Source organism: Struthio camelus, chromosome 1 (assembly GCF_040807025.1).
Source record: "Struthio camelus isolate bStrCam1 chromosome 1, bStrCam1.hap1, whole genome shotgun sequence".
Taxonomy (NCBI): Eukaryota; Metazoa; Chordata; class Aves; order Struthioniformes; family Struthionidae; genus Struthio; species Struthio camelus.
Window position 1 is genome coordinate 54713614 of NC_090942.1, and position 25138 is coordinate 54738751.

A 25138-nucleotide genomic window follows, 5' to 3' on the forward strand; every position below is an offset into this window, starting at 1 on the left:
CAGGCCCGGGCTCTGGTCCCGGTCCGACCCGCTCCCCGCGCCCGCGCCCCCCAGCCCGCCGGCGCGCCTCTGCCCGCCGCCCGCCCAGCAACACGGGCCGCACGTGGCGGGCGGCCAATCAGAGCGCCGCCGGCGCCCGTGGGCGGCCAATCGGCAGGCGGGGAGAAGTCGGGCGGGGAGCTGCCGGGAGGGGGGGGCGGGGAAAGGAGGGGGGACAAAGAGGCGGGAAAACGTGGGCGGGGAGCTGGGGCGCGGCGGCGGCGGCGGCGGTGGTGGTGGTGGTGGGGGTTGGACACGGCGGCCCCAGCCGCGCTGGGGACAGGCGGGGGGAGGGGGGGGAGACACCACCTGCAGCCCCTCTGCCCGCTCTGCGGGCGCGCAGCGCTGTCCCCCCCCCGCGCCGCCAGGGACTACAAGCCCCGGCGTGCCTTGCGCCGCGCGGGCCTGGCAAGGCATGCCGGGAGCGGTAGTCCTCGGCGGGGGGGGGCGGGGCCAGCCCGTCTCCCGAGGGGCCGCCGCCGCCGCCTCCTCCCCCTCCTCCTCCTCCTCCCCCCGCCCCCGCTGCCGGCCCGTCGGCGGGCGGAGCCGGCGGCGCCGCGGGGCTCTCCCATGGCGGCGGCGGCGGAGCGGACGGACGAGCTGGTGCGGGAATATCTGCTCTTCCGCGGCTTCACCGCCGCCCTCAAGCAGCTGGACGCCGAGATCAAGGCGGACCGCGAGAAGGGCTTCCGGGTGAGCGGGCGGGCGGGCAGGGCCGCGGCGGGGCGGCGGCGGCGGCGTTTGGGCGCAGCGGCGCTGGCGGGCGGCGGGCTGCGGGGGAGCGCGGCGCGGCGGGCGGCGCCTTCGCAGGGCGAACGGCCGCGGCGGCTCCCGGCCCCGCGCAGGGAAGGGCGAAGCCGGCGGGCTCGTAGTTTTAGCCGGGTCCGTTGTTCTTCCTGCGGTGCCTCCTCCGGCAACTTGACTGCCCCTCCCCGTCCAAAGCAGAGCCGAGAAGGGGGTTTTGCTGGGCCCTCGCGGGTTTCTGTTTCCTGCAGCTGTAGGAAGCCGCAGAAGGAGAGGCTGGGGGATGGATGTCTTAGGAGCGATGAGGAGGGAGCAAGCCCCATCCTAAAAAACAAACAACAACAAAAAAAACCCCAACCCTTTGGTAGCTGAATTTTGTAACAGGCGCAGAATCTTTTTTTGGGGGAAGCGTATCTAGACCGTCGGCGGTCACAGAGCTAGAAGTCTGCTCCCACTTCACCATTCTGCCTTACTCATATTGCAGAAATGGCTTTTAAATTAAGACACCTAACGGCAAAACAGCCTCATCCGTTGTAAACTTTTCTGCCCGTCTTGTTATTAGGTGGCGGTGTTAAGGATAAAAGGACTTCAAAGATCACAGTCCAGCAGATCTTTTTTCCTCTTTTTGGGCTTCTTCTCTGTTGGCTGGATACAGTTTTTTTCCCTTCTGGTCTAAAAATAGCATTATTTTCCAATAGCTGCGCTTGAGTTTCCAAAATTTAATGACATTTGTGCTTCTTCATTATCAGCTGACTTTTTTAAAAGAGCTGGGAATGTTTTGCTTACCGCTGTCAAAACCTTGCATTCAACAGAATATAATCTTTGTGCCAAAATCTGACCGTGTTCTTTTGCGTTTCTTTCTATTTTATTGGGAGGGTGCTGCACGGTGGGTGCTGCACGGTGGGGAGCGCTACTACAGAAGGCAGAGCGTTTCCTGGCTTAGGAAAACGGCTAATGCAAAAGTACTGGATTGTAGCACTATTTGCGCGATTAAAGCTTCTCAGCATTAAGTTGCAGAAAGCCTCGTGTGCCGGAGGAGCCCTCACGTGACGGGATTCTTCCCCCTCTTGCCTTCTCTAGGTGGATAAGATAGTGGACCAGCTGCAGCAGTTTGTTCAGAGCTACGATCTGGCCGCCCTGCGGGATTACTGGGCTTATCTGGACCGGCGCCTTTTCAGCCGTTTGGAAGACGTGTACCGGCCAACAGTCAACAAGCTGAAAACCAGTTTATTCCGCTACTACCTCGTCCATACTGTTCAGGTGGTGTTTGCTTTTTAGGCTTCTCTTTAAAAACGTCGCTGGCACGTCAGACCAGTGCGTTGATGTACCCTTGTGAGCCTCTGACAGGCCTGGTGGGTAACGGACAAGCAATTTGTGTGTCATGTGTCAGGAGTTTGTTAGGAAGTTTGACACAGACTCGCATGGCGAGCTTGTAAGCAGGATGGGGAAACTCCGGCTAGGGGGAACTGTGGTTAGCTGGGAGCAGGAAGATCCACGCTCAGACACAGAGGCGTGTTGTCCTCAGATAGCAGGGCTGTGTTGCAGGGCGTTTTTTTTGAATATCTGTTCAGTCTCTGTTAATGGCTTGAATACCAGGAGAGATCATGAGGTTCGTAAATACTTCCTCGTGAGGCATGGCAGCGAGAACATGGGAAGACAAGATCAATGTTCAAAGCGATCTTCAGAAGTTGAAGAAACAGTCAGAAAAAGAACAGGCTGCTGTATGTAGGTAAGAATAATCAACTGCACTAGTACAGGCTAAGGAATGACTGGGCAGGCAGCTGTACTGCAGAAAAGGGTCTCAGTTCAGCACGAGGTGACAGGGTCAGCATGGTAATATTTCCAAATCAAGTCAGACAGACCCTACACTCGAAGGAATAAACAGGATTGTTGTCTGTATTCCTTCCATTCTAATCTCCTGGCAGGACTCAGCTGGTCCTACAGGATCCAGGCAGTTGGAGGGTCTAGAAGAAAGCAAGGAGACTTGAAGCTGATGGAGTTGAGTTGGTGGCTTTTTTTTTTTTTTTAAAGTTTATAAAAGAGAAGACTGAGGGGAGAAGTGGCCTTCAAATCTGTACAAGGTGATGGGGGAGAGAAAGAGAATGAACAATTTTGTCTGCTATGAATAGAACAGAAAATAATGAGGATGCGTTGGAGCAGAGACTCTCAATGAGACCTTAGGAAAGTGAGTGGGATATATTACACAGGGCGTACTTCAGGAAGCAGAACAGAGAAATACCTGTCAGGAATTTGGGTTCGCTTTTTACAATTTAGGAGCAATATTTCCTCCTTGACTCCACTGCCTTCACTGAGATTCTTACATGATGGATATTGATGGAAGAATGAAAATTAACTCCACGTTTCTGTATAAGTGTGGTTTCTCATGTTTTGTTCTCTTGCCTTCCGCTCGCTGCACAGCATGTTACTGTCCTGTCTGGATAATGCATCAGATGGAATTCTTTATAGGCTACATCCATTGCAGAGTTACTGAGTAATTTGAAGTATACTTTTTATCTCAATCCTGTATGCAAACACTTAGGCCTTTATGTAAGTGCACAATCTGCTCTGGTTTAGCTAGAAATCAGCGTAGGGAATTTGCCTGGTCTACCTCAGCCTTTCAATGAAGCTGTGGTGACTAGAGAGGTTAGATTAAGTGCGTTTGTGAGTGTCTCCTAGTGTATTTAAGATTCCTCTGTTCCAGATAAATCTGTTAACTAACTGCTTGCTTTGTTGGCTGGTGAGAGTAGTTGTTACTCTGTTCATAACGTAGAGCAAATGTTCCTAGAACCCATGCGGTGGCATAAATGGAGACGTTGTTCTTGCTGTGTTTCAGACCGGCCGCAATGACAAGACACAGGAGTTCTTCCTCAAGCAGGCCTCCGAGCTCCAGAACCAGGCAGAGTGGAAGGAGTGGTTCGTCCTGCCCTTCCTTCCTGCCCCAGACTCCAACCCCACCTTCGCTACGTATTTCTCGCGCCAGTGGGCAGATACGTTTATTGTGTCCCTGCACAACTTCCTGAGCGTCTTATTTCAGTGCATGCATATCCTTTTTTTTTTTTCTTTTCTTTTGCCATTTTGTAGTTAAATCTCACTGGCCCTGATGTTGTACTTACTGTTAGCAACAGTGCCAAGAATCTAACATTATAGGACCTGCTGCTCTCAGGTGATTGTTCAGAGCCAAGACTTAATAGGAAGCCAGTGTTCACAAGAGGATGTCAGAATAGTAATTGTTCAATTATATGATGATATGTTATATTCCCTGGGCACAAACAACCGTGGTTGTTGCTAATGCTGAACTCATCCTTACGTTGGTGAATAGAATTAGTGGTTAGAGATCGTGCACACGATCTCTTTGGAAACTTTTTTCCTCTTTCCTTTGCACAGACATGCAAACTTGGGTCACAGTCTGTAACTAAATTAGGATACCCTGTTAGACTCTTGTCTGTGCGCACCTGTTCACAAGGTTGTCTAGTGATAGCTCACTATGATAGAGAAGTTCAATGTTAAGGGAAAGAACAGCTTTTGTCCCGCTCTGCGGTCTTCTGGCCGTCTTCATTTGGGAGGTGGGGAGGTTTACGCTGTGGCTGAAATAAAGCTCATCTTGGACCGTGCTCAGCCACTGCACAGCCTCTCTTGTCCTCCACTTCCTGCCTATAGAAAGGAAGAGTCTAAAATCTTTGCAAAGCCAATGTGCAATGGTGTTTATGAAGCTGATTTACAGTAACGAAATACAAAGTTAGTTTAGGTAAATAAGCTGTTACCAATCTTCTGGCCTCGCATGGGTTTCTTGCTAGCAGTACAGAGTGGGCAGCTTTGTTGTCTTACAAGCAAATGGCCATTATGAGTTGGCTATATCGACTGTTTTTTTACAATTATTTTAGCTACGCTGAGTGCACATGTGCTGTGGCCTTGAGTTTTTCTTTAACATTCCCCACCTGTTCCAGTCATTTTGAACTTTGAGGCTGAATGTCACAGGAGCAGTCTCATACAAGAAGAAAATGAATCGTTGCGGCATAAGGTCAGAACTGAAGTCACTCTTTGCTCGTTGGCTGTATAAAGTTGTAAGTTCTGTAAAATTGGTTCTGTCCGTTCAAGAAAAACCCAGCTCTTCCATTTAGTGCAGTTATTCCAAGGCAAACCCTTGTATAAATCCTTCATTATTTTCATTTATCTTTGAACTGTTTCCAACAAACTTAGGGCTGTGATCATATGATTATTAGTGAAATGTCTGTTTAGGACATTACTGTCCCTCTCCTTATGCTTTCTGACATATTGCTGGATGCTGTATGGACTCCTCTTCTGTTACAGTGCAAAGTCAGCCAAGCTGAAACCAGTGGAAAGTTAAGTGCATATATAGCTGACTGCATTGAAATTTGTGAAATGTTTGCACAGTCACTTCCAAAATTTAGCTGATGGGGCAATAGAAATAGCTTCTGGCAAAGAGGTACTTTTAAAAAGGCCATTTAACTGTGGTTGAAGTGCACCTAAAGTGATTTAGATCCACTGATGTAAATGTTGTGGATGCTTATTTCCTAATCCTAGACCTTACTGTAAACTGTAAGACTGGCTGACCTTTGGGCAAAATGTCACCCAACCATATCTTATTTTCTGACAATACTGTCAGCAGATGTGTAGAGGGAGGGTGCAAGAATATGCAATATGGGTCAGTCCTTTCCCAGTATAATATCCCATTAGAGAGATTGGAAAAAATCTACAATGTGAGAACTGTCTAAACTACAGATGATCATGCACAAGTGGGAAGTCTTGTTCATGTAAACAGGACTTTAGTTTTACTTCCTCAAGCGCATACCAAGTAAAAGTGATCCCTAAATGAATGCTTTTCAGTAATGTAAGTTTTGTGCTTTACCTCCTGTATTACAAAACATTATGATGGTATGTTATGCTTGCTGTTAAAACTGTTTTGGTAGCTGATCAGCACTGTGTTCATCTGTCCTAACATGCTGGAGGATGACAGATTAATCACTTTCAGAAAGGAGGCGTTATGGCTCAAGAAAAGCAAGGTTTGTCACTGCATGCTATATGGAGTGGATATATGAGGAGAACTTTGACAGCAGGGATCTGCAAAGATTGTCAGTGAACAGGGAGAGCAGGATAGGGTATGTTTTGAAATAGGACTTGTTTCTTCCCTCCAATTTTGTATTTTGCATTTCTAGTCAGACTGAAGCTAGTTTTTGATTGTGGTGTGATGCTTGATCTCACTTTAAGGGACTGGATGAGTGTCCTCTGTCAAATAGTGGGAGGTAAATCTAGACCTCCCTTTTCTGGAGAGTTTCTCAGGTTAGAAAAGGAGCGGCTACCTACAGAATACAGATTTAAATTAAAAATGGCGTGAATAACTAGCGAATTCTGTGGTAGCTGCAGTTAAGTAGTGATTCCAGTTTCACGGTGGAAACTGAATGCATACGTGGATAACGTGGATAGTAAGCTGAATGTCTGAAGCTCCTTTTTCTTTTTATCATTTGTTTCCTTAAATGTTACAATAGAAGCACAGAGAAGAATTGTATCTGAAAAACAAAATACTGTAGCTGAGGAACTCTTCTTATGGCCAGCAGTCACAGGCATAAACCACATCCCTCGCAGAAAGCTGCTTCCTGGGGTTCCCTTCTGCTAAGGGGAAAGAGAGAAGGATGTCTGCCTTCTGCTTAATGTGGCAATAAATCTCACCGTTACTCTCAGGAGGGAGCTGGGCTGGATGTGCAGCTGGGTCTGGGGGTGACCTGATGGCGTTGACCATAGCACACCCTGCCAGCTGCCCAGACCCTTGGCTGTGGGAAGAAGGTTACCTTGTAGGCTCAGTGCCCACACAGCACAGCTGCATTGTGCATTGCATGTGCATTGCCCTGCCTTGAACTGCCTACAAACAGCATGAGGTGACGGGCTGATCAGCTCTGCCCTGGCCAGCTTTAATTTCCCAGCACCATTAATGCCGCTAGAGCAACAGCCCAAGGAGAGGAGTGAAGGGTCTTAAGTAGGCTCCAGTTTCACATGTACAAAGTCCTGATTGTTTTGTCTACTTGGACGAATGCGGTGCTCAGCCAGTCAGAGCAGCTTTCTTTCTTTCCCCACCCTTTCTGGGGCTGTTGAAATAAACAGAATGCTCAACTTCAGTGAGTGGGAAGGAGGGGAATCGCAAGGAAACCTCTGCTTACGTGGCTCTGCTATCTTGTTGCAGCTATTTGCCTTACAGGCTGAATCCTCCCGCATGAAGAAAGAAGAACTGGAAGTGGAAGAAGCAGTTGTGCATCATAAGCTGCCTGCGTACGTGGCCAACATGGACCGTCTAGGGGACTCTGAGCTGTGAGTGCCCACACAGGAGGAGCGGGGACAGTGCCTGCTGCTTGTATTGGGTCAGGGAGGCATCCGGAGGGTCATTTCCTTGTTCCCTTGCCCTGGGAATCCTTGCAGAAAGGCACCCAGGTAGAATTTCTGATGACCTAATTGAGCTTAATTGGGGAATTCATGACTGGTTTCTCTCCTCCCATTTGGTGGGGAAGGGCGGGCTATCCACTGGATTGGTGAGAGCCCAACCTCACGTGGAAGTGATTCTGCTGTGGTCGCAGTGTTGCACCAGGGCATTTTGGACAGCCAGGACAGGGCTTTTCTTCTCAGAGATAACGGTAACAGTGCAATACTCTGCAGCATTGTTCAGATGAAGTGTGTGCTGTTGAGTTTCTTGGCTCCCTATCTATTTTCTTTCGGGCCTGTGGTGCAGCAGGCAGGTGCCCTTTGCCACCTGCAGACACTGCTCCTGTGTGACCTAAAAGGATCATCGTTATGCAGAGATGCTTTCTTGCCCTTTCAAAGTTAAGTGAAAGGGACTGTCCCTTCTGCGGAGTTCAGTTACGCTTCATCTATTTAATTCCTATCTGTGGAGATTAGGCAATGTAGACAGTGATACAGATTGTTTAATTGTTAGATTTGTGTTTAAATCCTTATTTTCCCCCGCTCCAAAGTCACGTGAAGCAAGTCTGTGCACTTGAATTCACTGTTTTACTGAGGTCTTTTTTGTTTGTTTTAAAAGGGCCTGAGAGTAGGAGTAGCTTAGCCACAGTCTGTTAACGCTAATGCTTCTTTCACCTCACTTAGATATGAGGGAGGTTGATCAAATTATACTGCTGACAGAAACAAAGAGAAGCGGTGGCAGAGGCCGCACACAAAGTCTTAGTTTTTGTCTAAAATTTGCCTGAGTAAATAGACTAAGTGTCTGGTAACTGCTCTGCACTGCCTGTATAGGACAGCCCATAGAGTTTGATCTGAGGTCTCTTCGGTTTAAGTACTCTGCGAGGAAGCCCTAGTGTTCATCTTTGCACATGGGATAGAGTGATGTGAGGGACAGAGGATAATGTTTTTTTCCATGCTCGTTTTCGTCCATCTGTATTAGAAAATTTTGACTGAGAACCTGTGGGGTTTTTTTGTGTCGGCAACTCGTGTGTTACCCTGGGGGTGATTCTGGTTGTTCTTTCCATGTCTGTGCTCAACCCAAAGCCAGAAGAGTTCCTTCCTAGAAGAGGGGATGAGACAGTGAAGGAGGTGATATGCCCCTTCCTCTGATGCTGCTGTCCTCTCAGAGGAGGCTGTAGCAGGGTGAGGCCACGTGGTTCTGTCCTGGGAAGGAGCCGCTGCTCTTAGGGTTGCAGGCTGACAAGGGAGGTGTTTGTAGGGACCTAACCTTTCTTAATTTCTTTGGGTCCTGTTTTTAAGGTGTTGGGCCTATGCTTTAGAATTGCTGAACGTGACTTGCTACTAATAATGTTGAGTGAAACTTTGGATACTTAGGGCTTCTCAAAGGGGGTCTATTTGATGCCTTGAATTGAGAGTCCAAGCTGAATATGTTCTCTGGAAAACTGGGTTCCCCTTCCTTTCCTCTGGAGTCTTTCTAAACTAACTAGTTGGGATGTAAGGAGTTTGGGGTAGCCCTACAGGGGTTTCGGCCAGAGCTGGGCCCACTGTCTCCCCAGCGCAGCATCTCTGAGGAATGAGCTTTGTCTGGTTAGGGTAATTATAATCTGCTTGGGACACTAACAGGATCTTCTAAAATAGTTTTCTAATGCACGGTGGTCTGGCAGCAGTTTGGGAAGGAACCTCTGCCCTCCAGTTCAAACAGCTGATGCTTTGCTTCTTGAGTCTTCTCTGATCAGGTTGTCTGGCTGCATTCTCATGTTTTGTTTATTTCTTTTGAATTAGTGATATGACCTGCAGCCAGAGGAGCACCGCGCACTCTCTTCAGTCCAGGGGAGGCTTTCTGTCCTCTTTCCTCTCCCAGAGTAAAAAGGGCCCTTCCAGACCAACCCAGCCAAGCGGGGCTTCTCCAACACAGGCTGGCAGTGTGCTGCTAGGGAGGAAAGAACCAGCAAATCATCAGGTGATTCTCTCACGTGTTCACTGGAAGGTGCTCAGTAGCCAGGAGATAACTCACAGCTTGACAGTGCTTTTGCTTCCACCTGAAAAAGTAAAATGTCCCTTCCTTCCTGATAAGTGTACGCTGGGCCTGAATGCAGTACAAGAAGAGCTGCTGTTGTCTGGGGGCTTGTGGATCCCTTGCGGGTGCTTGGTATCTTTGCCTCCTCTTTTGAGCTTTGTTCTGCAGCCTGGCACAAGTATAACTTTACCAAATCATTCCTCTGCCTTCCAGAGTGCCAGAGGAAAGGAAGGAGCAGTGAGCTGCAAGGATGGGAAGAGCCACTTCAGCGGGTTAGCAGCAGGCGAGTTAAGCTCCCTGCAGCAGCGGCAAAAGCGCTTGCAAGAGCATGGGAAAGAAAGGAAGGAGCTGCTGTCAAAAGGGACCTCCCAGGTACTGGGCAAGGCTGTGATGCCAGGCAGCAGGGAGTGGAGGGCTGACTACCTTTGTGTAGTTCATTGCACTAGGTAGCAGAACAACAAGGGCACGTGTTCCCATTAAGCTTCTGGATTGCTACTCGAATCAGCTGTATCAGAGGTTAATCTCTGCAGTTAATCAACTCTTTCCACATTCAGATTATTTCTGTGTCCCTGGAGCAGGCTTAATATTGGGATTTCAAATGGAAGATGACTTATCTTTTGTCTTTTGCTCTTTTCAACAGCCTGGTCCTGGGGAGTGTGGTTGGTTTTGTTTCCCCCCCCCCCACACACACACACCTTAATGACTGCTGTGTTCAAATATCTTGTTGTAATCCCCCTTCCTTAGTAGCAATGAGCTTGGCTCACCCATTCAGCCTAAATGAGCAATTGTAGTCTGGATTCGAAAGCCTCATCTTTAAAACTATGCTGTTCCAAACAAGCCTGCAGTATGGATTCCAGAATTGAGGGTTTTTTTTGTTTGTTTGTTTGTTTTTTGTTTTCCTCCTAACAGCTAGGTTCTCATTCTGGTTTCTGCAGACTCTGTGTGGGACAGCTGAAAATTGCTAGGAAATTTTCCTGGAAAGGAATGGAAATTAAAAGGTGGGAGGCTGTAAATATCCGTCATAGCAATTTTTATTTGTGGAGTTGCACTATATGGTGCAGTTTTGCATGGGGTATACCCTGCTTTCTAATCTAGTGAAGTAATAAAACTGTGTCCTGGATTTTATTCACTGAAAGTCAGTGAACTTCTGTTCACCTGTGTGTTGTCTGGTTTTCATCAGTCATACGTTACTAGAACAGAGAAGAAGGTAGGAAGGACATAGCCAAGATAAACATGGCTGAGATGCTGCCACTATCTGAGACACTCTGCCGTGGGGGAGCCTATAAAGGCCTGGTGAGGGACCGTTGCTTATCAGCCAGTCCATGTGGCTGTAATGTGTGCAGTGGGAGATGCTTTGGAGAGGAGATGTTACTGCACCACTGATTATTCCAGGTTACGAGGGAACTTTGTTCTTCAGGGCTGTCTAAAAAATGTTGATTAAACATTGTTCTGAAAGTTGCAAACCCCAGTTTCCCCGACAAGTATCCTTTGGCTTTCCTTCTGCTGTGGAGTTGCAGGTTAAGGAAGTGGTTTTTGTTCTCATGCTCTTGGGGAATCTGATATTGTGCAGCTTGCTGTTCCCAAGGTAGGTGAGCAAAAAGGAAACTGAAAGACACCACTGTTTCTTTCATGTGAGCGTCATGGGTTATCCCCCTACATTAACTAACACAGAGAGGGGCGTTCTTGGATTTATTTCCCAAGCTTTTTCCAACTTTATTTGCAGATAATTTGATTCTGTACTGTTTGACCTGTTGTTGAAGATGTGATACTATTATAAATAAGGCAAGAAGTGTAGGAGACAGGGATTTAATGCCATGCGAGGCTTTTGGTGTGTTTCATCTTCAGAGGATGGTGTAGTAAAGAGTTGCTTGCAGGCATTTTACTCGCTAGTGTGCTGTGTCTGCTCCATGTTCGGTTCCTGGTGGCAGTGAAAGACTAGGCTGCTTTGAAACAGCTCTGTGTGCTGCAGTATGGCTCTTATCTCTTTCAGACACCTCCACCTCCTCAAACTCCTTTTCTTCCAACTTCTGTTTTTCCTATCAATTTGGGTTTTAAGCTCTGGGACTCGCATGGTGAGTTTGCAGTTGTCATCAGTCAGTTGGCTGTGGTGATTGTTCTAATGCGCACAGACTAACTCTTGTGTCAAACGAGGATAATCTGCCCAGTGCGGCTTACCCTCCGCCAAGAGGTTTTTTGCAGACTTACTGAATTGTGTATTAAACAGACTTAACTTGCATTGCTGAATGCAATAATTTGTTAATCTGTGGTGACTTGATTGTGAATCTGTGCCCAAATGGCATCAAAATGGGCCTGTGACATTGACTGAGGTGTACTGAACAGAGATGTGATAATTCCTCTAATTCTCACTGGATAGTGCATGGCTAGGCACATGGAGGGGGGATATAGAGGACTCGACAATCAAGAGAGCCATCTTAAAAGCCTTGCCTTCAGGAAGGTAGAAGGGATGTTGAGATGTCCTGTGCTTCTGTCTTAGGGCAGCTTCTTGGTTCTTTCTCCCACCAGGCTTGGGTGGTTGAAAAGCTTGATCCGGTGCTGCCATTTCCTTGCATTTCACACAGCATTTCTTCGTCTAGGGCCAGAGTGCTGAGAGGAAAACTGATATTGGCACAGCTGAGACAGAGGCATGCTCAGAGCCACACACTGAGCAAGCAGAGACTTCAATCAAAATGCCTACCAGCAGCACAGAGGCTGCAGGGGTCCGGCAGGAGCAGCCCTTCATTGTCCTGAGCCAGGAGGAGTATGGGGAGCACCATTCCTCCATCATGTACTGCAGGTAACAGGATGGCAGGAGTGAGTAGAGCCTCTTCAGAAGAGCAGTTGTGTTTAGTCTCTTTCTGCCAGCCTCTGTCCTGCCCAGGACGTTGTGCATGTAACCTTGGTAGTAGGGCAGTTGAATTGCTGTGATTGAAAATAGCCTGTGGCTTGTGCAGTGAGAATGGATAGTGACTTTGTGATTGGGAGGTGCCAACCAAGAGAAAACTCTCCAAGAAGGCAAGGTGGTATTGTTCAAGTGCATTATGCTTTGCATGTGGAGCTTGATGCGTTTCATTGCACCAGTTCTTGGTGTGGATTGAACAAGAAGTGGTGCAAGGAAGGTCTGATTATTCCTGCAGTAGAGATCGGTGCCAGTGTGGCCAGGAGAAGAATTTCTAGGGAACCTATTTGTACTTTAGGGAGAAAAACCATGCGATCCGTTTCCTTCTGCACATAGGGTTGACTGTTCTGGACGGAGGGTGGCCAGCTTGGATGTGGACGGAGTCATCAAAGTGTGGTCTTTTAACCCCATAATGCAGACCAAAGCTTCATCCATTTCCAAATCCCCACTGCTGTCTCTGGAGTGGGCAACCAAGCGAGACCGGCTGGTGAGTAGCGCATGCATGTAGAGATTCAAGTGTCACGGCCGATGATTTGCAGTTTTTGCTGTGTGTTGCACATTAACTTCCGGATAGCTACGTTGCAGATAAGATCAAGGCAACAGTTAGCTTCCAGTTTAGTGGGACATGATGAACTGAAGCCTTCGGATCTGATAAACGCTAGGCAGCGGGGAGTGTGCTCAGCATATTGGGCAAGGAATTCAGCACTACTTGTGCAGGGACAGGTTCCCAAGCTGCAGTACCTGAACAACTGCGTGACAGAAGCAGCTCCTTCAAGAGAAGTACCTCTCTGCAGGCAGCCTGGCACAGCAGCCTGTGGAAGCCCCACGGTGGGAAGCTGTGGAGCTTTGCTTACATCCTGAGCCAGAAATGGAGAAGGGAGAACAGGGCTGAGGAGCTGGGTGTGCTTTTGGAGTCTTGCTTGTGGGGATGTGAAATGGACTCAGCAGCCAGTGGTGCCATAGGCATTTAGGCATTTGAGGAAAGGGGCTGGTTGGTACTTCCATAAGGACTTGGGGGCTTGTTCAGATTTCATGACGGTTCTGTGTCTTCCAGAGCTCTCTTCCTCCACTTCTATTACTGGAGAGGAGCTTTAAATTGAATACCTTCAGAGTCCTTGAACTGTTGCAGGTGTTTCATGCCCTCCCCTGGTGAAGTAACAGGGCAGTGAAGGAAGGAAGTTGTAGGCTTGTGGCTGAGGGAAAATGGTTCATGTTCTGGCACTGTTGATGTGTTGCTGCTAACCCCAAAACATCACTTGTGAAGAGCTGGCACTGCTGCTTGTGTCTTTCATTCCTTTCAACCTTAGGAAGGAAGTTGTCCATATAGTTATTCTGATGTTTCTTCTGCTTTTTGGAGTTTATTTCCTGCTTGCTGATGGAAAGATTCTTCTTCCTGAAATATGTCAGAATTCAGGAGCAGATCAGGCTCAGAGTTGAGAAAGATCTGGCTTGCTTCATTTTCTTTGTAATGCATCCCTCTATGGGAGGGAATTAAATTCTAACGCCACTGACGAAGCATGCATGAACCCTGCTGAATGACTGCTTCCTCTGCTGGATGAAAGGAGGTAGCTTCTGCTGGGCTTTTTCTTAAACTTAGATTGTTAATTCTGTGTTACTCTTTCCTTACTCCCCTAGATATTGAGACTTCTCGTTTCCTTTACACCCTATATTGTCAACTATACTCTGGAAAGTGGCTTTTACTCCACCTTGGTGCTTATTGGATATTTTTCTGAAACGTGCTCTTACCTTCACTCCAGTGGCGCTGGGATAGTCCTAATCAGTGTGGTACACACAGAAAGACAGGATATACCCTAGTGAAGTGGTGTATAATCAGAACGTATGAATAGAAAAGAGGTTTAACTGTGTGTGTTCGTGCTTGTTGGACAGCATCGTTGTATTCCTCACTGACGCTACTTCTGTCTCCTTCTTGCTGGTTTCAAGCTGTTGCTTGGCAGTGGGGTTGGAACGGTTCGTCTTTATGACACAGAAGCAAAGAAGAACCTTTGCGAAATTAGCATTGATGAAGACATGCCCAGGTAACTCTGGAATACTCCTGGTTTTCTCTCTCTCTCTCTCTCTCTCTCTCTCTCTCTCTCCCCCCCCCACCCCCCCTCCTCCTTTTTTTTTTTTTTTTAAATGACTGGATCATTAAAAAAAATGCAGGATCATTGAGAACTCTCTCAATGATCCTGCAACTGAAATTCTATCAAATCTTCCAAAGGGCAGCCCCTGTCTGAGCAGCATAAAGCTGCTCAGTTACACTGGAGCAGCAAAATGAAAATCCACCTCAGCGCTTTAATCCTGCCCTCCTTTACAGTATGCCTGAGATGGAGGACCACCTGTCTTGCAGGGTATCTATGGGAGAGTTAGGAGTGGAGAGAGTGGTGTTCTTGAGGCAGCTGCCAGAGAGACAACTTGGACTGTTTGCTGTGTTTCAGGATCCTCTCGCTTGCCTGCAGCCCAAGCGGTGCCTCCTTTGTCTGTTCTGCGGCAGCCCCGAGCCCCATCTCCCACATGGACTTCTCAGCAGTCAGCTCCGGAGGCAAGAGCATGAACCAAGTTCCTGGGAAACTGCTGCTGTGGGACACTAAAACGATGAAGCAGCAGGTACTTCCTGGCTTTCTTCCCTTTCTGAGTCTGCTTGCTGAGAATGAGTGTCTTCTGTGCTAAACTGTCAGAGCTCTCTTTCTAGTTTGAGGAAGTAACTGCTGGGTTTGTTTTTTGGTTGGTTGGGTGGGATTTTTGAGGTTGTTTTTTTCAAATTAGTCCAAGTCTCTTTTTTTCCTCTTTTGCCTTCAGTGTTTGTCATCTCAAGTAGATTGAAGGATGCTTTGCTTGGGATTTCTGCAGTGGAACTATGCTGAAGGGGTTTCTTTGCTGCTCTTTCCCCTGCCCTTCTTCCCCTCCCCATAGAAGCAGGGACCCAGTTCCATCTCCCTAGGTAGCACTGTGCTGTGAGCACCATGAACCGTGGCTGTTAGCTCCCAGCCTAGCATGCTCCACCTGCAAGACTGCTGGAGAGACCAGGTACCCTGCAACATGAGCGTGTCTTCAGATCTTCAGGAACCCTCTTGCTGTGCTTCAGAGTGTGCTTTTTTTTTTTTTTTTTAAACCCGGCTCTAAGTAAAAGGCTTCTTTCAGAGGCTTAGTCTGTCATTGTCTGTCTTCTCCATTGTTTCTGGTTAGATGGCTTAGATTCTGGCAAGGAATCCTGATCCCCTTGTCTTTGTCCTTAAGGAATGGTTTCCCTTCCTTGTAGGAGAAAGTGCCAGACTTGGACCAATGTCTGCCAGAAACTGGTTTTGCAGCCTTGAGGCCATCTCCGAGCGAGCTCTGATCTGGCTGGGGTGAACTGTTGGTTTAATGTCACAGTAAATGCAGCTCCCAGCCTTGAGGTCTGTGGGCCTGAGAGGTGTAAGGTTCCAGACAGGGAGGAGTTCTTGTAACTAGGCACTTTCTTTCTTCCCTCCTATGGGGCTCAGCTCCTCAGCACCCCTGCGCAATCTGAGTTTTCCAGGTATTAATGCAGACTTTCCTTTCCAGTTGCAGTTTTCCCTGGACCCTGAGCCTATTGCCGTTAACTGCACAGCCTTCAACCACAACGGCAACCTGCTAGTCACGGGGGCTGCAGATGGGATTGTTCGTCTCTTTGGTATGTTGGACTTGGGTGGTGAGGTGGTTCCTTGGGGTCCCTCATTGGCTGCTCTCCCCCCCCCAGCACCTGCCCTCTGCCAGCAGGGAGGCAGCTGTGGGAAGTGCCTGAATACCAAAATGGGAGCTGTTTCCCCCTCCCCCCACAGTAGCTCCCAGGAGTGAACTGGCACAAACTTTTCCTGGGGGATGTTGTCTGGAAGCTCTGGTAATGCTGCTGGATTTGTTGTTCCTCTCTTTCCTGTGAGGAGCTCAGTGAACCTGCCCTTGAGCCATGTGGCCTTGGCTCTGCTACAGGGCACACCACTGCCAAAGGCTGAGCGTTGGAGAAGGGTGTTCATGTGTGACCCTCCAGTTTGAAGGCAAGGGCTCCAGTTCAGTCCTTCTTCGCTGAGCAATTTCTGTTCTCTTCCACCTGTCCCTGTGGTAAAGGCAGCCCAGGCCACCACCCTCTGTGATCGAGGGACCTGCCTTTGCTCCAGGTGCTGAGCTGGGGCCTGCAGTCACAGGTGGGTGGGAGGGGATAGCCAGGGAAGGGAGGAGAGGAGAAGAAAGGTGGCAGTGGGGCTTGCACGCAGAAGGACTGCAGTGACACTGAGCATGCAGCAGACTAAAGCTGGAGGGAGAGGTGTTTGGTTACAGGCAGTAACTTTGTGGCCAGTGGAATTAAGAAGACACGTATTGGGGAATAGCTACAGGGTGCTGAGATTGAATTAGGCTTCCCCTAGGTGGAGCATTGGGACAGAGCCCTTACCAACTTTAAGTGCCCTTCTTCTCACCCTGGCTCTGAGTGCAAGGAGCGCTCAGTACTGCTTCTCTCCTCAGATATGCAGCAGCATGAGTGTGCCATGAGCTGGAAGGCACATGATGGGGAAGTCTACTCCGTTGAATTCAGCTACGATGAGAACACAGTCTACAGCATAGGGGAGGATGGCAAGGTAGGCTCTGGGTGACCTTCCACTGGTCAGTTGGTGGGGGAATACCTTCTGGAGACTTCCCCATGTGGTGGGGATAGTAGTAAAAATATCATAGAATCTAGAAAATTTGCAGGCTGCTGACTTTCATCATGCACCCTGCTGCATTTGGTCCCTGCAGAGAGGGTGGCCAGAAATCTGTTAACAGTCATGGATGACTCAGACCTTGTCTGCACATCCTTGTGTTGGTGACATCCTCTTCCTAGGGAATCCATGTGAAGATGAGCTTTCTGGGCCCATGAGATCCTCACTTTTGAGATGTGAGTTTCACTAGGGAGCAGATCTTTGATCCCTTTGCATAAAATACATTGCCAGGAACTCCCCATTACTTATAAGAAATGGTCCAATTTCTGTTCCTCAGCAGTCCTTAGCAGTTAGAGGTGTGGCTCAGGGAAAGTGATTGGCTGTGGAGAGTTGAGTGAAATCCCAACAGGATCCTGCTTGTTATGTGGAAGTACGCAGTTCTGTCATCTGTTTTTGCTCTTCTAGTTTATTCAGTGGAATATTCACAAAAGTGGCTTGAAGGTTTCTGAATATGATCTTCCCAGCGAAGCTACGGGTCCCTTTGTGCTGTCCGGATACAGTGGTTACAAGCAAGTCCAGTTCCCACGAGGAAGGCTCTTTGCTTTTGACTCTGAAGGGAACTATATGCTGACGTGTTCTTCTACTGGGGGAGTCATTTTTAAGGTAAGTCTGAGAAGTGACAGGAAATATTCTTATGGATCCACACAAACATTTATTACAAGGCTGCCATAGCAGCCATTGAAAGTCCCCTGCTGACCCCTGCACTGTGAAACGCACTATTCAGTTTAATCCTGTGTGCATTTTAGTGTTTTGCAAGTGTTTGCTCTAGGCCCTCTGCGTGTAGCTAGGACACGCATGGTCCTTTGTTCCTAAAGCCTAGTTGCAGCAGTTTTTCATACTGCTTAGGGAGAGGTCATAGATTTCTTCTATTGACGCATGTCAGCTCAGTGCAAAATGTGCAGTTGTTGACTGATGCTCATCTTTAATCTGCCTCATGTGCTTGCCAATGCTTTGCTAGTCCCAGTCTTGATTCTCTCCTCTTACTGCATGCACAGCCCTAAAATGAAATGAAGGGTAAGGCTGCATGGTTGAAAGTAACCAAATTATCGTTGCTATGGTAGATGGATTGCATCCACCTTGCCTGTCTCCTTTTGAGGCAATGTGTATCAAGCCACTGCAACGTTTACTGACCTCAAAGGTAGCTTAAACGGACTTATTTTTACTTCACATCTGCAGCATTCAAAGCACCTGCGCTAACATAACTGTGGCTTAAACTTTATGCGCTCTGCACAACTGTGTGCTCTTAGCCTGCCGTGTTCAATTACTGCAGTTCAGCTGATGTCAGAAATTCAGCTGCTTGAGATCATGTACTTCCAGATCCTGAGACTGAAAGTTTGCTTCCTTGTGTATGCTACATAAATTTGTGCCTGATTTTTCCACTTAATATCTATGCTTATTGGGATATGGAGTATGTAGCAGGCTTTGGATTCTCCTGTGGGTACAGTGCCCCTATTGCAGAAATTTGCCGCCTTAAATTCTTATGTTTTCTCATTTCAGTTAAACGGTGAGGAAAAGGTCCTAGAGAGTTGCCTTTCTCTTGGAGGACACCGAGCTCCTGTTGTCACAGTGGACTGGAGCATGGCCATGGACTGTGGGACCTGCCTTACTGCCTCGATGGATGGGAAGATTAAATTAACAACTTTACTTGCTCAAAAGTCTTAACCTGGAAAGTGCTGATGGAAAAGAACAACAGACTTGGGGGGAAAAAACAGTGTTAAAACTTCACAGGAACAAACTGCATGAGAGAGAAGACAAACCACAATCACACTTCTTCTCATTTTAGCTTTTGCCTCCTGACAAATGTTAAATGTATATGCCAAACCACTGTGCAGAAGAATGCTGTTCTGGGACTGGATCAGCAGCAGCACTGAAAAATACAGTCTTCACTGACCTGTCGTGGCAGCTGGGCTCCCTCTGTTAGGGAGTCTTGAAGTAGCGTGTGGCTAGAAGGCTGCTGGGGTCGTGTGCAGGGCTGTGCAGGAGAAGGCAAGGCTGGAGGAAGAATGCACGAGGCAGTGCAGTGCCTGGGGATGCAGACAGCTCAAGCTGGAAAGGCCTGTGCAAAACAGAGTATTCCTTGGGTATAACCTTTTTTTCATAAAAAGAAAATATTACCTTGCACTTGATTCCTGTGCTCTATTCAGCCCTATTCAGCCAAGTGTGGAGGATGTTTGGGGCAGTGATGTGCCAAGAATGGTCTCCTGCACGGAGAAAAGACCTTTGTGTTCTCACCAGATGCTTCCTGCCCTGAGAACGCTGCCACTCGGGGGGGACCAATGCAAGTCATCCAGGAACGAAAATACTTGTATTACTAGGATATTTTGTGTTCCCTAGCAATATCTGTAAAAAGAGGGACCTTGAGTTAGACTTTTTGAAATGTTTATATTAGAGAGTGGAAGCACTAGATAATCCCCAGTACCTGATGGTGGATAGGAGAGGGGAGGGCCAGAGCCAGTCTAGTTCTGTATAGCTTAGCTGCCCCGTCCCCCATCTGTCTTCAGTATTAAATAGCAGTTGAGTCATGGAGAACAAGGGTTTGTGTGGGAAGGCAGAATTGCTTTTGGGTCTTCCTGGTGTCTTATTGGGGTCTTCCCCTCCCCCCCCCCCAAGCTGATGCTTTTGGGGGACTTCTAAATACCTGATCTATCAACCCAGAGAGGGACTTGAAACGTGGGATGTGCTGATTTGAGGAAATGATCTGGCTACGGAGTCATTCTGCAGGAAAGAGGGCAGGAAATGGTTTCTGGGTTGATTAGAAATTGCTAGTCTATTGTTAAAGACAAAAATGCAGTTTTATTCTAATTTCTGCCTCTCAAGTCAGAACATCTTAGTGCAGTGGAACAGATGAGATCTTCATGGAGGGCAGTGCATTGGATGTGGGCAGAAATAAAAGGCCCTGGCTGAGTGCCTTTGTCGTCTTTGAGCCTTGCCAGATGGGAAGGGTGGGATTTGGGCAGAGGTGGCGATGAATTCCCCTTGCAGCCTGTGGGCCAGCCAGCTGCTAGTTGTCTGTTTTGTGTTGGAGATCAGCCCAAATCCAAACTGGAGCAAAAGGGCCTGTTTGAACACCACTAACAATAGTTCCAGCCCTGACAGGAGATTCAGGCTGTGCTGGACACAGAACATGCAGTTTCCTTTGTATACCTGGAGCAGCTTTCCCGTGAACTCCCAGTGACGCTGATACTTTGCAGAGGCAAGCTGCTGTGATCCCAAAGTGCAGGATTTTACCTTTTTTGAGTCACACTTATTCAAGCTAGGCTAAGTTGTTCCTATGTCTGATTGGACTCTGTCAAATCTGGATACAAGGTGGGGAGGGTCTATAACAAATAATCTCACTCTTGTATCACTGGGGAATTGAGGGATGGGACTGCAGGCAGGCCCTAGCTCTTAGTCCAGGCAACAGCAATAATAGCTTCTTCACGTGGACTGCTTCCTAGAACCAGTAACTTGTGGAAAGAAGGGTAAGAGGTCTTTAGCCTAATTTTGGGGTGCACGTAGCAGGAAGGAAACATGAACATATGGGCACTGGTGTCCAGAAAAACACGGGGATGCTGATGGGGAGAGCTTGGTCTGTATATGGGATTTGAATCTCTCGCTATCTAAAGTGTGATGAGGGCCTGGGGAGCTCAGGAATGAGTGCCTAGAGCAGGCAGAGAGTTTCCTAGGACGATTACAAAGCCCCTGGCTGTGTAGCATTTTGGGGGAGACTTTTGGAAAGGAAATAGCAGGGAAGCTCAAGGGGGCAGGAGAAGGGAGTTCTCAGCTTCCAGCTGCTCAGAGCAGGGCAGCTTTTTCTAGGAAGACTGTGTTGCCACAGAAACACCAAACCCCTTCTTCTCGCCTATCCCCTACTGTGAAAAAGGCAAAAGGGCTGGAAAATGAGTTCTCATCTCCTAGCGTAGTCCCACTAGCCAGTGGGCTTTGGCTATGATTGCTTCCCCTTTTCCCTATTTTGCTCCTTAACTGTTGCCTTCCTGAGGGCCATTGCTGGGGAGGGTTGTGGTGGGGGGTGACAGATAGCTCCCAGGGGCTGCATGCGCCACCAGCCCGTGGACCACACGAGGTGGACGACAGCGGCTCCGGGGTGAGGGCTGTCCTGGTGCGTGAGTCCCTGCTGGGGTGGCGGGAGCTTTTCCAGCTGCTCGCTGGGCTCTGCGGCAGGGAAGAGCTTGTACCTCCCCATTGAGTGCTGAGGGCTGGACGAGGTATGGGGCCGAAGCTGGGGCTTGGAAACCAGCATCTGCGGTCAGGCTGAGCACAGGGAGAGTGCTCAGCCCACCTGTCCCTGACAGCTGGGACAAGGGCTCGGGGCCCAGCCAGCTCACTGTGGGGCTCACGGTCTTGCTAGCTGAGCTGAGGGACGTGGCCTTGGTCGGCTGGGCTGCAGCCATCCCTGCAGCGCCAGAACCTGTGCCAGGGAGGCCTGCGGTCTCGCCAGGGAGTTCGCTCAGGGATCGTGTGACCAGGGGACAAACTGACACCGTTGCTCTGGCTGCCTCTGTGGGCTGAGCTTGGCCAGGTTTTCTCAGGCTGCCCCCTCGGCTTAGCCATGCAGGGAGAACCCTTTGAAGGCATCCGGGAGTGAACCGTGGCTGAACAAAAAGTATTTTGCAGCATTAGACTGAAAGGTTTTCAGCAGTGAATACCTTCTCCCTAAGGGTCTATAACATCCTTTTTGTTTTTCTGTGTTGCTGGGCCAAGCCCTGCAGTACGAGCAAGCTGATGGGTTTGGGGAAGGCCGAGGGGGGCACGTGAGCAGAGTCCAGCAGCACAACCTCAGCGGGGCCTGGGACACCTCCCGTGGCCCTGGCACAGTGCAAGGCAGGGCAGGTCCGTATCGCTGCAGCAGGGCCTGGGGTGAAGTTGGTTAGAGCAGGATCAGCTATTTCTGGTCACAATTCACAATAGGAGGAAATGGAGGAGAAGGCCTGCTCCGGAAGCTCCTGGAGACACCACTGAGCCTTATGAAGAGGTCAGGCTGGGGGAGGAAGTGCACCCTCACAGAGCCTCAGGGAGGGGACAGGCCAGGGAGATTGTTCTCAGCTGAAATCTCTCTTCCCCAGTGGCCAGGTGCACAGGTGTCCCCTCCCGTGGCACTGAGGACAGACCCAGACCTGCCCCTGCTGCAGGTGTATGGGGGCCTGGGGAAAAGTTGGGGGTTCCAGGGGAGGACAGCCCAGCATCTCCTACCTGGCTGAATGGGGTAACGAACAGATGACGTGAGGCTGGGGTAGGGTACAAGAGCCTTTATTGCAATAAGGAAGCAGTCAAACCAGCGTTACCGCCGAGACCCTGCAGAAGGAGAGATGAGAAGATGGGCCCTCATGCGCCTAGAGGGGCAGAGTGGAAAGCCAGCGCTGCCTCATGCGAGGTTACGGATGTGGCATGGCACTGTGTCCCTCCTGCATGGTGGTCCACGCCTTCACCATTCCTCGCTGCAGGAGCCCCGCTGGCAGCCTGGGTTGAGGGCCTGGACATGGCTGTGGCGTGTCAGTGCGGCTGGACAGGAGTTACTCATCCTGCAGGTCAATTTCTTGCCAAAAGCTGTAGTGGGATTATTTGATTTTTAAAGTGCAGCCATGCAAGAGAGAGCGTCCCTTCTGCTCTCAGTCCTCATGTCTGTCCAACCTGAGGCACCTGAAGGCAGTGAGAGCCTGAAGCAGCATCAGGACCAGAGAAAAAACTAGTGCTAGGAAGGCACAGCTAAGGTCAGAGATATAAATCCAATCCCAGACCTGGGACAAAAACAAGAGAAGACCAACCAGCAGCAGTGTTGCGCTGAAGACTGGTGTGATCCAAAGAGCAGTCCTATGCTGTCTTTCAAGAGTGTGCTCTGCAAAGGAGATGAAAATAACATAAAACAGGATGAAGACCATAGGTGAATATGCACAAAAAATAGCTAACTTTATTATTTCTGGGTTGACCGCAATGCCCTCCAGATCCCTGTACACCAGGCACTGTAGCTTTTGAGCCGCCTCATTCCACAGGCAGAGGTTATAGAAACCGAGTCGTTTGTTAGGAAGATCAACAAGGTTGCCAGCTTCCCAGAACAGGGCATAAAACATCAGGACAAAGGATAATATGGCCATGAAAAGCATCATCATGCTGAACTATCTGTCTGTGAGTCTCGGCTGTGTCACGCCTCTTGTTTCGTCCACGCTGCTTCCTCCTCGCCTTGAAAGTACCTGTGGGGAGAGATGGAGATGCATCGCTGGGGTGTGTTCTGCTGCGGGCTCCACGTTGCTTCACGCTGTCTGCACCCCCTCCCCCCAGCACCTTTCCACCAAGACGCACTTAATCCAACTCTGTTATTGTCACCCACTGACAGTGGACAGTGGGCAACCCCAGCCTCTGGCTGCGCTGCTGGTGACTTTGGTGACCTTCCTGGGTCCCATTCCCCTGGAGAGACCCCACAAGGGGATCAGGACTCCAGTTCCTCTCCCTATCGTCCAGCTCTAGGAGCAGCCTAGAGGAGCTCTGGGAGGAGCCTGACTGTGGCATGATGTGGGGTGCACACCCCAGCCCCTGCTCTGTCCCAGAGTCCATGCATGGCGCCTTTCCATGGTTTTCCATACGGCTCTTCCTCACAATGGGTGCCTGAGGCAATATGAGGTATGTTGGGCATCATGCTCTGAACCTGCCATGGGCAGGGGTGGGCCTCCTGGAAGGAGGCCACCTTCCAGGCACAGGAGGCCTGGCACATGTGACTAGCTCAAGTAGGGTTTGAGCAAACCTTTCACCCTGGAGTCCCCTCTGTAGCCACTCTCCTGGTTCCCTAGGTGTGTTTTGGGAGCAGTGAGTGCTGTCAGGATTGCTCTGCTTGGTGTCCCCCTCCAGGGCTCTCCTGATCCACTTCTTGAGCCCTCCACCCTCAGCCACCTTCCCTTTTCCACTGGTTGCAATCTGTGTCTGTTCTTCTCCCCTCATACCCTGTTCATACCCTGTGAGGGTATGGTTAAGATCAGGCCAGATAGGGGAACTTTAACTTCGTTCAAGCAGGGAGATTATGTAACCCCATTACAGATGCTCTACTGACCTCCGTCTCCTTTCCTGACCTAACAAACACCCCCAGCTAGAAGCTTGTGCATTGCAAGGAAGAAAAGCAGAACTAGTAGATGTTCATCTCATTTTTTTTCAATCTGACTCCTGCAAACCTGTTCTGGTGAACTCTCTCAAGAAAAAAAATTGCTCTCCCAGCCCTTGTGCTGTCACAATTTCTCTCACAAGTAAAGGATCCCAACAACTGAAGCGTTGCTGCCAGATGTTCAGTGAAAGAGATAGTGGGGAAATACCCTGCACGGTTTAGGAAATGGGCAGCAACAGCAACCTGCAGAAGCACACGTATTTCTCCCAGCTCCCTTCCCTGTCTGCAGCGCTCCTTATCTGAGTGGCAGGGGAGGTAAGTTAGAGCAAAGGAGGAATGAAAAGTTGAGAAGGCTCCGAAGAAAATCCCAAAGGAGGTACTTACAAGTGGATGTCAGGCTGATGATGGCGGAGCCTAACGGGGAGACTCTTCTGTGAAAAGGGCAGGCACCTAGTTCTGCTGGTTTGCTCCTTTTTGCAGGCACTGCTGAGGTCCGTGCGCTGGGGTAGCTGCTCTCGGGCAGAGAGGCAAGTGACCACTGTATATATTTTGAGGTCCGTTCCCACCCTAACTTCTATTTCCTTTGGAGCATTGCATCACACGATTGCATCAGCCTGAGAGAATTGCTCTTAGCTGTTTTAAATGCCACCTGATTCAGAAAAACAAAACGTGCCTGACCCCAAAAACTAAAGTGAAGGTAGATCTGCAATCTTCTCCATGTTGCATGTAAGAGAGGGGTGGTTGTCAAGAACGAGGCCAAGATCTGACTTTGAAAATGTGCCATTTATAGCAGACTTGCTGTTTGGGAGTCCCTTTTACTTACTTGCTAGAACAACGTATCATATAAGTGTCATAGGGTGAGCCTTTGGAGTAAAGTATGGTAGGAGTGGATGTGGATGTGGCTGCTGACAGCCGGTCTTTGCCTACGTGGCAAAGCTTCACCCATTGCCATCTGCCCACTGGCCCTGGACAACGGTGGGAGTAAAACTGGCTTTCCTGTCGTCCGGCTGTGGTCTTCCCTGGCGGCCGGACCTCTTTCTATTAACTGCACAGCCTTTGACTACAACGGCCACCCGCTGCTCGCGGGGGCTGCACGGCGCGGCACATCTCCTCGGGATGTCGGACCGGGGCAGCGCAGCCGGTCCCTCGCTGGCCGCCCCCCTGCACCTGCCCCCAGCCCGATCTGCTCAAGCGTCAGCTCCGGCTCTGCCCCCTTTTTTTTTTTT

General features: G+C 49.3%; 2 protein-coding genes across 2 annotated transcripts; one reads left to right on the forward strand and one right to left on the reverse strand.

The window, feature by feature from the left end:
• Positions 1 to 484: 484 nt before the first annotated feature.
• WDR91 (WD repeat domain 91) lies at positions 485 to 18949 on the forward strand. Its single transcript, XM_068939109.1, has 15 exons — positions 485 to 732; positions 1864 to 2043; positions 3617 to 3824; positions 4719 to 4801; positions 6977 to 7101; positions 8989 to 9166; positions 9437 to 9595; positions 11818 to 12017; positions 12456 to 12606; positions 14061 to 14155; positions 14558 to 14726; positions 15663 to 15771; positions 16596 to 16708; positions 17234 to 17431; positions 18326 to 18949. The coding sequence occupies exons 1-15, from the start codon at positions 610 to 612 to the stop codon at positions 18488 to 18490; spliced, it is 2256 nt and encodes a 751-aa protein (XP_068795210.1). The 5' UTR covers positions 485 to 609; the 3' UTR covers positions 18491 to 18949.
• A 3102-nt stretch (positions 18950 to 22051) lies between these two features.
• Positions 22052 to 24861, reverse strand: LOC104145826 (transmembrane protein 140-like). The gene is made up of 2 exons (XM_009677575.2): positions 24297 to 24861; positions 22052 to 23013 (listed from the first exon to the last, which is right to left on the reverse strand). Exon 2 carries the CDS (start codon positions 22930 to 22932, stop codon positions 22435 to 22437), a length of 498 nt encoding a protein of 165 aa, XP_009675870.1. The 5' UTR covers positions 22933 to 23013; positions 24297 to 24861; the 3' UTR covers positions 22052 to 22434.
• Positions 24862 to 25138: the final 277 nt, after the last annotated feature.

What these genes read in the sequence shown, in the direction of transcription:
- WDR91 (XM_068939109.1), top strand. Translation starts at nt 610, where the DNA reads ATGGCGGCGGCGGCGGAGCGGACGGACGAGCTGGTGCGGGAATATCTG. An exon ending in CGTCTAGGGGACTCTGAGCT is followed by an intron (nt 7,102 to 8,988) that starts GTGAGTGCCCAC and finishes CTTTTGAATTAG; the next exon opens with TGATATGACCTGCAGCCAGA. An exon ending in CTGGGGGAGTCATTTTTAAG is followed by an intron (nt 17,432 to 18,325) that starts GTAAGTCTGAGA and finishes TTCTCATTTCAG; the next exon opens with TTAAACGGTGAGGAAAAGGT.
- LOC104145826 (XM_009677575.2), bottom strand. Translation starts at nt 22,932, where the DNA reads ATGATGATGCTTTTCATGGCCATATTATCCTTTGTCCTGATGTTTTAT.